The sequence below is a fragment of the Ictidomys tridecemlineatus genome, chromosome 1 (genome assembly GCF_052094955.1).
Source record: "Ictidomys tridecemlineatus isolate mIctTri1 chromosome 1, mIctTri1.hap1, whole genome shotgun sequence".
Classification (NCBI taxonomy): Eukaryota; Metazoa; Chordata; class Mammalia; order Rodentia; family Sciuridae; genus Ictidomys; species Ictidomys tridecemlineatus.
In genome coordinates this window covers 240,758,703-240,772,008 of record NC_135477.1, presented here as the reverse complement: position 1 = coordinate 240,772,008, position 13,306 = coordinate 240,758,703, and the positions used below count along the sequence as shown (strand labels likewise).

Below are 13,306 nucleotides of genomic sequence, written 5' to 3'. Positions count from 1 at the left end.
ATAATATTTTGTTTCTTCTAGTCCTACACTACATGTGAATTTTTTTTCTCATGCTTTTATAAATCCAAGCTTTTATCATTTTTTCTGATGCTTTCCTTGACTGTTGGGACTTAGTTTCTAAGAGCAATCTAGAAAATGTATCTTCTGGGTGGCTTCTGGAACAGCTGATACTAGCTTACTAACTTGGAGTTGAGCATCTACAATGTGCAGATTCTGTGCTTCTACCTTAGTATTTATAAGGACCTGAAAAAGAGCATTATTTGAGCACCAAATAACTGGTGAAAGGAGGAAGATTAGAAGTCTGAGAAATGTAGGACTCAAGGCCAAACTGCAATAATCAGAGTCCCATGAAATGAAATCTGAATCTTTGGCTAATGGAAGTGAGATGTCCTCCACTCTTGATGGACTTCTGAGTTGTCTCCTCTGAAGTCTCATTGTCTAGTTCTTCTTCCCATCTCTCAGAAGGATATAATTATCTTTCAAATGCAAGAAGAAAGATTCCCTTAAAAATGAAACCTGTAGGGTTGGTGATGTAGCTCAGTGATAACATGCTTGCCTGGCATGTATAAGGTCCTGCTTTCAACCCCCAGCACTGCTAAAGAAAAATGAAACTTGTTTTAAATTAAAACACCACTAGAAGATAAGCACAAAAATCTGTTTTCATTGAAGTCATGTCTTCCTGTAGTTTAGGTTTGTTTCCTAGAAGAGACCAGTGTAAGCCAAGACCTGTGGTACTTCATGATTTGGGGGGTCAGGATGAAAAAGTGCTAAGAGTAGGAGTAACTTCCTAGTTCAAGTTCATCCTTAGTTAAGTCGGGCACAGTGCTATATACATCTGTAATTCCAAACTAAGGCAAGAGGATCGCAAGTGTCAGGCAAAGCTCTAACTTAGCAATACCCTGTCTCAAAATTAAAAAAAAAAAAACGCGGGGGTGGGGTTGGCGCTGATGCTGTAACTCAGTGATAAATCTCTTGCTTAGCACGTGTGAGTCCCTTGGTTCAATCCCCAGTACTACCCCCCAAAAATAATAAATTTATCCTTGTTTCTTTAATCATACACACACCATTCTGCTCATGGACATTTTTGAGAGCTTGTTTGGAGGTTCTAGCAGGGAAGTACAGCTACTCATACACCCTTGACCAAAAAGGAAGGTTTTCTTCTTCCACGGAGCATGCAGCTTCAGGAGAAGTGTACATAGAGGGGTGAGGGAGGAAGAGGACACCAGTCTAGCCAGCCAGATCAACCAGATGTCACAGCCATATTGCCCTCACATCCCCTTACGGACATTTTTAAAAAGCAGGTTGAACCGGGTGCAATGATATATGCGTGTAATCCCAGCAGCTTGGGAGACTGAGACAGGAAGATCATGAGTTCAAAGCCAGCCTCAGCAAAAGCAAGGTGCTGAGCAACTCAGTGAGGCCCTGTCTCTAAATAAAATACAAAATAGGGCTGGGGATGTCGCTCAGTGGTTGAGTGCCTCTGATTTCAATCCCTGGTACTAAAAAATCCTTTAAGACAAATATAAGGCTATAGATGCATGATTTTATTTGCTCTGAATCATGAATGTTAAACAGGTATATAAATAGACTTTTCAGTCATTTGAGTTTTGTAAAGGGAATTCCAAGTGAGCACATGGAGGTGGACCAAGCAGAATTTCTCCTGTAGACCACTCCTCAAACAGAAAAGAAAAGAGCCTTGAGGCAGAAAATAAGATCATTTTGGTACAGTCCAGAAAGTTTGAACTTCCTGCAAAGTTGAGTTAGAGGAGGAAGAAGTAGAGGAAAGGAGCTCTAAGGTGAGTCTGAGAAATAGCAAGCCTTGGGACAGTGAGCTCAGTGATTGAGGGTTTACCCCACCAGGAGGGAAGGAATTCAGACTCAGTTTATGCCTGGCAGGTTGTCATCATGTGGATGATTCCACTCTGGTTATGTGGTATATCATATTCAGTAAGCAAATCCATATTTAGCACCAGTGTGTGCTAGAACCTGTACTAGACAAGCTGGAAGCATTTTGTCTCTTGGTCTAAAAATATCAAGCTTTTTTTTTTTTTTTTTCATTACCTGTTTTTCCTGGAGGGAGTAAGAACTTGAGTGCTAATAGCCGATTTTGGTATTGGGAACCCTGCTTTTAACTGTGTGGTGTGAGCATTCCAGCTTTTAACACTCCATGCCCTCCTTCCTCTTGGCACTGCTACTGGGCCCCTCCTAGAGGAAAATGCCTCCGACCTCTGCTGCCTCCTTTCCTCTCTGGTGCAAGTGATGATGGACCCCCACTGCCGAACCAAGCTTGGTTTCCAGAGCCTCATCCAAAAGGAGTGGGTCATGGGTGGCCACTGTTTCTTGGATCGCTGCAACCATCTCCGCCAGAGTGACAAGGAGGAGGTGAGTTCCCTCACTGAAGACTGTTTCAGGCACAGGGAGAACTCCCCAGTCTCTCACCAATACCATTCTTCAGATGTAGAGTTTCTGCTTAAAAAGTACCTGCTACACACAGTCACTAGGAAGACTGAATCAGATTATCATGTGTAACTTTAAATGCTTTAAACAATATCGAAGCCCTTCCCAAAGGAAAAGATATAGACAAGCATGTTCAGAGTCTTCTCTTCTACGTTGTGTATAGCAAGAATGTAATACATTTTATAGTAGGAGTAATATTGATTTTTTTTTAGGAGTGGGTGCCAGGGATTGAACTCAGGGACACTTGGCCACTGAGTCACATCCCCAGTGCTATTTTATATTTTAATTAGAGACACGGTCTCACTGAGTTGCTTAGTGCCTCACTTTTGCTGAGGCTGGCTTTGAATTCACCATCCTGCTGCCTTAGCCTCCCAAGCCACTGGGATTATAGGCGTGCACCACCACACCCGGCTTACCTATATAATAACCCAGTGAGAGATTCTCCTACAAATTTTGCCAAGTTAATCTTTGCGATAAGTAGATATTCATTGTGCAGATTTCCTACAGGAAATACATGTTAACAAGGTAAATTTTCCTACCACATAAACTTCTTCCAAGGAAAGTACAGGTTTGAGTTAATGCTGTCTGATTGCCAGGGCCTTGGCAGTGATGTGTGTGGGCTATACTGCAGCCTCTTCTGCTTGTGTCCAGGTGAATGGCCTCAGACCTGTACCAGGAAAGTTAGTGTTTTAATTCACCCCCAAATTAAGGTTGACTTGTCTAAGCAACAGCCATACAGACTCTCCTGGCTGCTTCATTGGTGATGGGTAGAAGGAAGAATGGAAATGGACCCGCTGTCTTTCATAAGTCACTGTAGAGCTAACATGTACTGGTATTGTGACTTGTGGTTTTTCTTACTCCTGATATACAGCATGTCTGTCTGTGGTGCAGAGCAGTTTGACACAGCATGCTGCGGGAATAGAGAGCCATGGTTTCTGCCATGCAGAGCTGGGTGGGTTTCTGGGGAAACCAAGGCCTCTGTTACTAGCTAGGCCAGGCAGTTTCTTTCAGGCCCAGTCTGTATGCCTCTGTGTGATACTGAGCTGACTAGAAGTCACCATCTTTTAGTCTTAGAAGGAACTTTGGGGAAATAATATGAAAGGTTGATGGTACTCATGAAGCAGGATAGAACTAGTATTATCTGAATAAAAATATGATTTTGTATATCTTGAGAAAAGGGATAGTGACTGGCACCCTATTTAGTGGGGAAAGAGCCAAGACCTAATCTACTCTTCACTCAGCCTTTGGAGAGTCACTCACAATTTATGAGCCCATTTCCCTGACTATACAGTGAGATTCATATATTTTTCATTCTGTTTAGTGATATTGTGCTTAAAATGAAGTGTGAACTAAAGTTTCTGAAAAGGGGTTCTTAGCACCTCAGCATCAATAAATCAGAGTTTGAAGGAGAATCAGGTGGTCTAATTTGTGATATAACTGAAGTAGATATAGCCTTTGAACCAATAGTTTGAATTCCTAACTCCTCTTTCTTGCCAGCTCCATTTGAGACCTTGACCAGCCTCTCATCACCACTAATCTTCCAGAAGGGAGTGACTGTCACATAGCTTATCTTATGCAGCCTGCAGAATCATTGGTGAATCAAGAATAGCATTTGTAAATATAAAGCACCTTAGAAACTACTGTCCCTACTAAATAAAGGGCTCACTTCTGAGTGGCTAGTAAAGGAAGCCTGTAAATTTTTTAAGAAAAACATTTGTGAAAAAATGCTAGGAACTCATTCTTGCTGCCTTCTCTCCCATCCCTTTTGTCTTCTGAGCCCTCATCATGGGATATGGAGAAGGAAGGCTTCTCATTCCAGCCTCTTCACACCAACCCTGTTAGTTGGTGTGTGGGTGGGTAATGGTAGTGGTAGTCCCACACACACACAAACACACAACGTTTTATTGACAAAATTTAAAATAACAATCACTGAGTACAGATTTTTGCATTGAACAGTTATTGGACTAGGACAAGGAATTCTTTGGGGGGAAGGCAACATTTCACTTAATTGGAGTTTAAAGTTGCTATTTTGTGTCATCAGAATTAATTGCAAATGTTCATCTGGTGATGCTGATCCATATTTCATCTTTGAAGTGTCTGACACAGATGGGTACTGCCAAATACCATTATTAGTTGAAAGCATGTGGTTTCAGTTGAGCATGTTTATTTTTTGGAATGGAATGGAGCATACTATGTTTCCCAGAGAATATAGGGCTCAGAAGTGGTTACTTCAAAGCTGCTGAAATGGCTATACAGTGAACTCCTTACAGCTCATGTTGAGCTCTGTGCCTTCTAAGTAACCTGTATCTTGTTTTCATGTAGGTTCCTGTGTTCCTGCTTTTCTTAGATTGTGTCTGGCAGCTGGTGCACCAGCATTCCCCAGCATTTGAATTCACAGAGACTTACCTGACGGTGTTGTCAGATAGCCTGTACATACCTATTTTTAGCACCTTCTTCTTCAATTCACCTCATCAAAAAGATACTAAAATGGTAAGAGTCCCTCTAAGAAACCTGTATATTAAAGAAGCTGCATCTCACAAATAGGATGCAATAACGTTGGTACTAAAAAATAATATTTCTTTTAACATTGACTGTGTGCCAGGCATTGTTCTAAGTACTTTCCAGGTACTCACAATTGGAAAGGATTTAATCTTTACAGTACCCTCTGGGTTACTTATTATTATCCCTGAGGAAGCTGAGACACACAAAGAATAAGCAACTAGCCCAAGGTCACATCGTAAATATTTGAAGCTAGTGTTTGAGCAGGGGTTAAGCCAAATTAAAAGCTCTTCTTTTTCCAGACGGACCAGGTGCTTTCTCTTCCCTCATCTTCATGCCTGGAGTTCCTAGGAGAAGAGATACTGAACACTGCAAATCAGAAAAGCCAGCCTGACTTTGCTTCTTAAAGCCCTTGAGTCACTCTTGAAGCTGTGCTAAACAAATCGGTTGCCTCCAGGCAGCGTTCTGGCCTCAGGGTTTGTTTGAGATTATAGTGCTTCCAAATCCCATAGTGAAGTGGGAGGAATCAAACCTGTGTTTCTTGGGACTCACTAGCTTTGTGATCTCAGGCAGTTTACTTCAGTTTTCTGAGCCTCAGTTTCCTCAAATAAAAAATTAGAAAAATAATAGCTACCTTACAAGGATGTTGGTAAAGTGTCCAGCCCAGAGGGATATGTGGTTCCTCCCAAAGAAGTGTGCTCCGCACCTTCCTCCCCCACCTAGAGCTTCTAGTGAGTAAGCACTGATAGCCTGGGCTGTGGAAAATGAAGTGCCCTGAACATTCAGCCTCGGAGCAGGGTGGAGCCCCCTTCCTGGTGCCTGTTTCTGAAAATGCATGTTTTCTTTCCTCAGTCCTCCCTGGAAGCCATGGTGACCTGTGCTTGTTTTGGCAGGGTAGAGAAAGCCCAGATACACAAAGCAAGCCTTTGAATCTGCTCACCGTGTGGGATTGGTCTGTACAGTTTGAACCCAAAGCCCAGATGTTGCTCAAAAACCCTCTCTATGTGGAAAAGTCAAAACTGGACAAAGGCCAACGGAAAGGAATGCGTTTTAAAGTAAGATGTTCACATCTAAATCCCCTTCATTTTCCTGTATGTTAGGGTAAAGGATCAAGATGTGTGGTGGTCAAGTCCTTAGGGCCCACTACGTGAATCCTTTGCTTTTAGCAGGTAGTCTTTGGCCTGATGAGAAGTGGCTGTTTGCTGCAGGCCACTGAGGATGCTGTTCCCTTAGTCATGCTGTGTGGAATCATGCCTCTTACCCCACATCTGTGGTAGCTAGTAAGGTAAAAGGAACATTGATTGTATAGTGTAAGTCATGCATTACATGGTAATGAGCTGTAGCTGTAAACCAGGAGCTGGCTACGTTTTTTGTCAAGGGCTATATGGTTTCTGTTGCAACTACCCTCTGCTGTCATGGTACTAAAGTGGCCCTGGACAGTACACAAACCAATGGGTCTTGCTGTGTTGCAGTATTTATGAAAACAGGTGCCACACTAGATTTTGCCCAACCACAATATCAAAGCTTTAGTTTCCTTTCAGTTATTCATTCCTGATTTTGTTTTACTCAAAAATTCCTCCACTGGTAAATTATTTAAATGGCACTTTGTCTCAAGGGGGCAAAATTGCGACGTATGTAGTCGAGGGGAGAAATAAAGAATGTCCACATGCTTTTGCCCTTTTCAATGCTTTATTCACTCAAATTACTCAATACAATTCCGCTCTATAGGTTCTTAATCAATAAAACGACAATTCTTAATGCTAGGCACTGAAATAGGACACTGCAAACAATTCTTAGCACTGCAAACATAGTTAATCATGACAGGCTAATGACAGACATTCCCTCTGCATGCTAAGTTCAAAAGTCTCAAGCCTTAGGCTTTACGTCCAGCAGATGCACACTAACTCAGACCACGGTGACCAGGTCCAGAACCAAGGTAGGCTTTTCCAGGTGTGGAGTGGATGACCGGTTGAGGAAAGGGTTGTATGGAGAAGTTGCAGCTCTCACCAGGGTCCAGATGAGGCAGTAGAGTTTGAGAGCAGTGTGGATCACGCAGAGGATCAGGAAACGATGACAAGTGATGGGATGTCAGTCCAGGTTCTCATCAGGCTCTCCAGCTCAAGTGCATCCTTGTTTCAGCTGGCTGAATCCCTATTCTTTAGCTCCATTATTTATACTAAATTTTGGGGCTTTGACACCCCCCCCCTTTCCATCCTTATCAGCTACCACTACATAATTTACCCTGGGGTCAGAAACATCTGGTCTGGTGGTATCCACCCTGATCTTCTCACCTTTCTCTCTCATCAGGCAAGGACAGCCTGCCAGAGGCTTCACTCTGTTTATCTGGGTGAGGGGAAGTAACTTGTCTGAGGCCATACTGGAGGAATCTGTTGGATGTGCCTAATGAGACTGGAGTTTCAAACTGGAGTTTTTAAAATGGAGTTGCTTAGTCTCAGGCCTTAGGCCATCCTCACACACTTCCAACTCTGTCTGGCCTGGAATCTCTTGCCAGTAGAGCCATAGAGGAGATGGATAGCAGTAATGATAAATCCAAGTTGTTGTGACCATCCTTCAAGTCCTGCCTGATCATGAGAGATTCCAGGAAGCCTGCAGTTCAGTTGGTTCTGCTCTTAAGACATGAACCAAAGCCAGCACTCAGAGAAAGTGTCTTCTGCTGTGCAGTTTAGAACTACCACTTGACCCTCTTAGTTGTCCTCAGGCCCTAGATGATTGCTTCCCTTTTCTGATTCAACCACTTTTCTGTTAGTTTGACCAAAATTGCTGCAAACCCAGGAACAAGGTGGCTATAAAAATCATCTTTCCTTCAGTGTGTTGTGCCCCCTGGTGGTTACCTGCATGCTTCTCGTGAGAGCTGGGCTGGGATGGTAGAACTGCTGAATGCCCTTGGAGCAAGGATCCTCAGAAACACCATCTTTTTTTATAGGGGAAAGGGGCACTTGGGATTGTACCACTACTGAGCCACATCCCCAGCCCTATTTTGTATTTTATTTAGAGACAGAGTCTCACTGAGTTGCTTAGCACTTCGCTTTTTCTGAGACTATCTTTGAACTTGCAACCCTCCTGTCTCAATCTCCTGAGCTACTGGGGTTACAGGAGTGCACCACTGCACCTGGCCTACAGCTCTTTTCTAAGAATGGATTTAATTTCTCTCCTCAGACCCAGTTTTTCTAAGTGTCCCTCACCTCCAAGAGAGGTTGGTGGAGAGATTGGTGCTGAAGGGCTAGACGTTTTATTAGACTAAAGCAGAGTTGGGGCTGGGCAACAGGAACCTTGGGACCTTGAGACCTTGGCCTCAGAGAAGTTCCATAGTAACTGTATGTAAGGGTAAAGGATCAAGCACTGCTCTGTGAATTGCCTCATGAGGGGCAGGATTCACTCAGGCAGGTAGTCTTAGCTTCACTCCAGTATTCAGCCAGGCTTTGGGCATGTGGTACTCCTCCCCCTTAGGCACATCTTGAATGTGCCATTCACTGAGGAGGCTGAGAGAAGAGGGCTTCCAAGACCAAGTAAGTTCAGTTAAGAACGCAGACTCTGGAGCCAAGCTTGTTTAAAACTACAGTGGTTGGTGCTTTGAACAGATTACTTTTATAAAATGGGGCAATAATAATGACTTGGAGAATTGGGTAAGTCAATGCATATAACAGTGAGCACAGAATTGAGCAGGCAGTAAGTGCTCAGTAACGGGTTTCCTCCACATTCCCCAACTCCCTTTCCTGCCTCACTGACCTTGATGACTATGGAGAAAGACTCCTGGCCTTCATCTGTCCTATCTCCAGATGCAGAGTCAAAAATCGTGGTCATTTCTGATCTGGTCAGTTGTGGATTGTGGATAATTTTGTTTTCTTCTTTATAGTTTTATTGTTATTTCATAATCTATCATAAGGAAATTTTTGCTCCATGATCATTTTTTTTTACAAGGAAGACCCACTGGCAAAAATATGTTAGATTATAAAGCTAGGATGAAAGTAAATTTTTTATTTATTCTTAATTTAAATGAACATGTTAGAAACAAAAGAGACAGGGGAAACAAAACAAAACAAAACAGCTTTTCCTGACAGTTTTTACCTTCTCCCTTGGGCACTGAGGAGTTCCTGGAACCTTCTGATCACTTCAGCCATGTTTATTACATCTTAGAGCATCCCCCCAAAAATAACGCCTTGCTTTGGCTGTAGAGAGAATTATCAAGGAGGAAAAACTTAAATGCTCTCATATTTTCTACTCTATATAGATGTCAGACAAGAACAACTGGCCAACTTAGTCAGTTCCTCTTAGCAAAATTCCTTTGCTTCCGTCTGCCTGTTTTCTGTGTTCAAAAGAATCCTTATGATTTGAGGCTTGAATTCTAGCCAAATGCCTGATAAACTACCAAGTTGCTGCAGCCACATGATAGAATCTTCAGGTTGTCAGTGCTGCTTCCTTGGAGATGTTTAGAATATAGTAGCAGTTAATAGTCCCCATATCCTCAAAGAAGAAACATTTTGTTTCCCTTTAAAGAATGATTAGTCTTCATCCCTAAACTCTCCTAAATCATTAACCTATCTTAAACCCATTCCTTAAAAGTACTTTGTGTCCTTTGGTACCCCTATTCCAGGGGGTGGGGGATGGAAAGCACCACTTGCTGTCCCAGCATGCTTTCTGCATTGCTGCCATATGCACCTTTATAATAAGAGAGTACAGTGTGTGTCTGATGTTTGCATCATGAGAATAAATAAGAACCCACTCTTTCTTTCTATATGTTACCGCATTTTAATGAGCATGCATTCACATGACAATTCTGATATCTCTTGATATTTGTTAAAGCAGAGCTGTGTCTTTTTTTTTTTATAACAGTAACTGTAACCTTACCTCTTTTGTTAACCAGAGATTTTTATTTATTTTCTCTCAAAGCACCAACGACAACTTTCTTTGCCACTCACCCAATCGAAGTCATCTCCCAAAAGAGGATTTTTCAGGGAAGAGACAGATCATTTAATTAAAAACCTTCTGGGCAAGAGAATTAGTAAACTTATTAATTCTTCTGATGAGCTGCAAGACAACTTTCGAGAGTTTTATGACAGCTGGCATAGCAAGCCTACTGACTATCATGGATTGTTGTTGCCTCGTGTAGAGGGGCCAGAAATCAAAGTCTGGGCCCAGCGCTACTTGCGCTGGATTCCAGAAGCCCAAATCCCAGGTGGTGGCAGAGTGGCCACGATGAGCAAACTCTTGGAAATGATGGAGGAAGTCCAGAGCTTACAAGAGAAAATCAATGAGAGACACCACAGCCAGGAGGCCCTCCAGGCAGAGGCCCCCTGCCTGCTGAGGAACTCTGCCCGCCTGTCCTCTTTATTTCCTTTCGCTTTGCTCCAGCGACATTCATCTAAGCCGGTCTTGCCCACCAGTGGCTGGAAAGCTTTGGAAGATGAAGAAGATCTGGCCAAACGAGAAGATGAGTTTGTGGATCTAGGGGATGTGTGACTTGTGTGCACAATGATTGTGAAAATTGACTTGTGGGAGAATGGGACAGTTGATCCCTGGGCTGGACTATGCTAAGGCTGGGAGGGTCATTAGCCTGGCGCTCTTGGAGAAAACTTGGGCCTTCAGGAAAAGATCGGGTTCTTATTTTTTTTTTTTCATGGTTACAAAAGACTATGCAATTAAAATCATATCTTTAGTATTACTAATTGGAAGAAATTCCTACTTGACCCATCATAGGTTTGTGGCCATTTTCTGAGGTCTAAGCATCATATGCAACCTGCAAAGAACTTTGATAGGATGTGCTTGGACATGATACTTTCTTCCAATCCTTTCTGTGCCAATATAATTTATCCAGCCATTGAGAATGGGTTCTCTATAACCCATTTCAGTAAGGAGCAAGTTCAGTTTTTTGTGGTATTTACGAGTTGAAAGATTGAGATAAAAGTAGTAAGTCATATGACATGACTTTACCAATAGCATTTTTCCTTTCTGTTATCTCCTTCCCTGTAGAAAAGCTGAGCAATTCAGTGTGTCACTCATCCTGACATTTAGTCCGGTCTCCTTCCTTCCCAGATGTGTCCATTCCACCTTCCTGGATGTGTGATAGACTGTATCACATTGTATGTGAGGGTGGCTAGCCAGCTACCCACCCTCTTTCCTGTGCTGACAGCTCCAAGTCTTTCCTTTGCCTGCTCCATACCACATGCCACTGTCCCTTCCCACTGCCCACCTTGGTGCACATAGTCCAGTGTCTTGCTGCTCAACCTATCAGCTGACCTGGCAGAATCTCTTTGCGCAGAGGAACTTCTGTTCCTCTGGAGTCTCAGTGTCTACACAGTGTGTTTCACCCTCTGCTAATCATGTGCCAAGGGTTTGGAGCACCTGTGACTGTATTTTTTTGCAGCAGCACCTCATCTACTCCCCCCTGCCCCACTTCAATATTACCTTCACAGGCTGCTGGCTGGGTCACTTTTGAATGTGGCTTTCATAGGAAAGCAGTGAAGCATGACGTCAGAAGTGATGATTATCACATGATACCTCAGTGATTTAAAAGCCATAAAGAAACTCAACGATGCCTGGCCCCCTTGGGTCTGCTGTCTAAGTGATCTATATTCTAATGGAGGAAAGCGTACTTTGTAAGGACCAGTGTTTTCATGCTCACTGGAACCCTGTCAAATCCTACAAAAGAAGGAAAAAATCTACATTAGAATATTTTAAATTGAATGTTTGCCTTTTATATATATTTGCTCTCCAGGATAAATTACCATTTGAATGTTAGATGTTTAGAAAAAACTTTCAGTTGCTCAAGGGCAATAAGAAAATTTGAAACTATTGATAAAGAGAAGTTTCTAATTTGCACTGAATCGTTTTCTGTACATACAATCATTTTGCTCATTTCACCTTAATGCACAAGCCAGGTTGGTCCCTTAAGATGACAGGTGGAGGGTAGGGCGACGTCTGTTCATCTGGGGGCCAAACACACATGCAGTCTTGGTTGCCTTAAGAGTCTTGTGAATGAGTCGAGCATGGTGGTGCATGCCTGTAATCCCAGCAACTTGGGAGGCTGAGGCAGGAGGATTCAAGTTCAAAGCCAGACTCAACAATTTAACAAGGCCCTAAGCAACTTAGTGAGACCCTGTCTCAAAATAAAAAATAAAAAGGGCTGGGGATGTGGCTCAGTGGGAAAGCACCACTAGGTTCAATCCCTAGTACCCAAAAAAAAGTCTTGTGAATGAGGTCAGTGTTAGGCTTGCAGTAGGGATTTTTAAAATACATTATTTCCTTAGCTACCACTTCTCGTTTGTTCTGTGGGCCTTTTTAAACCAGCACTAACCTCCACTCACTTATCTGCACCATTGCCTCCCAGCTACACTATGGAGCTAACTATTTTTGTTACCATATTATAACATGAATATTTATAGTCACCTATTCAGTCTTAGTAATTTTCATTCCAAAAATGCGTGGTGTGATGCTTTATACTCCACGAAGTATGGTTTAAAGGCACAAGGTCATGGCCCTTGTCATAGCAGTTGAATGTGCATCGAAATATTTTTCTATAATTTTTTAAAATTACAATAGAAAAATAAGTAGACAAGCAAGCTGTTATAACATGTAAGGTCATGATGATTTATGTATTTATATTTGAAATCAATTTCTATAACTTGTATTTGTGTACAGAATTCTCAGTGGGTTTATATATTGTGAAATTTATATTCAAGGTTTAGATGTGGATCATGCTTAATAGTAAAAGCTGAAATGAGACCATTTACTTTGTTTAAAATGCTGCACTGTGCAAGTTTGGAATTGTACATTAATAATTCACTGTATGTAATGTCTCAACTTTGTTTATACCTCCAGGTTTTTACACTGAAGATAAACTAGCTTTAATGAAAGTCAAAGTTGGGGTTTTTTTGTTTTTGGTTTTTTTAGGGAATAAGCTGTTAGGCTAAATCTGTATAAATGTGCTTTTTATTTTCTGAATGCACAATGAAAGTTTATACTTGTATCTCACTGCATCATATCTGATTGCAGAAATTAAAGCACAATTTACAAGCACTGCTGTATTTGGTGTGAACTAACACATGGAGAAATCTTTTTCATTCATTCAGGAAATGTTGGTAAGCCTGCCTGGGTCCTGGCAGGCCCTACCACAGACGTTAAGAGCTGTGACAATCTCAAGGCTGTGCTCTCCTGAAGAGCAGGCAGGAGTTCCTGTGCATGAGTGCACGTGTGTGCAGTTGGCTGGTGATAGGGAATGTGTAACTAAACAGATATTTAAAATTCCAGGTGGTGGTAAAATGCTATCAAGAAAAATAAAGTCGGGTTAGGAGGACTTATAGGATAACTAAAAGAAAAGAGTTTTTAACTCCTG

At 42.1% G+C, this 13,306-nt stretch overlaps 1 protein-coding gene across 7 annotated transcripts in view; it reads left to right on the top strand.

The window, feature by feature from the left end:
* Positions 1-12,990, top strand: part of Mtmr12 (myotubularin related protein 12) — a 78,772-nt gene extending 65,782 nt beyond the window's left edge. For all 7 annotated transcript variants that reach the window (XM_078017097.1, XM_078017108.1, XM_005325658.5 and 4 more), the window contains 4 exons: positions 2,210-2,382; positions 4,780-4,947; positions 5,850-6,011; positions 9,865-12,990. In XM_078017097.1, coding sequence (XP_077873223.1) covers positions 2,210-2,382; positions 4,780-4,947; positions 5,850-6,011; positions 9,865-10,434 — 1,073 coding nt within the window. In that variant the 3' untranslated portion in view covers positions 10,435-12,990. The remainder of the gene's footprint in view (positions 1-2,209; positions 2,383-4,779; positions 4,948-5,849; positions 6,012-9,864) is intronic.
* Positions 12,991-13,306: the final 316 nt, after the last annotated feature.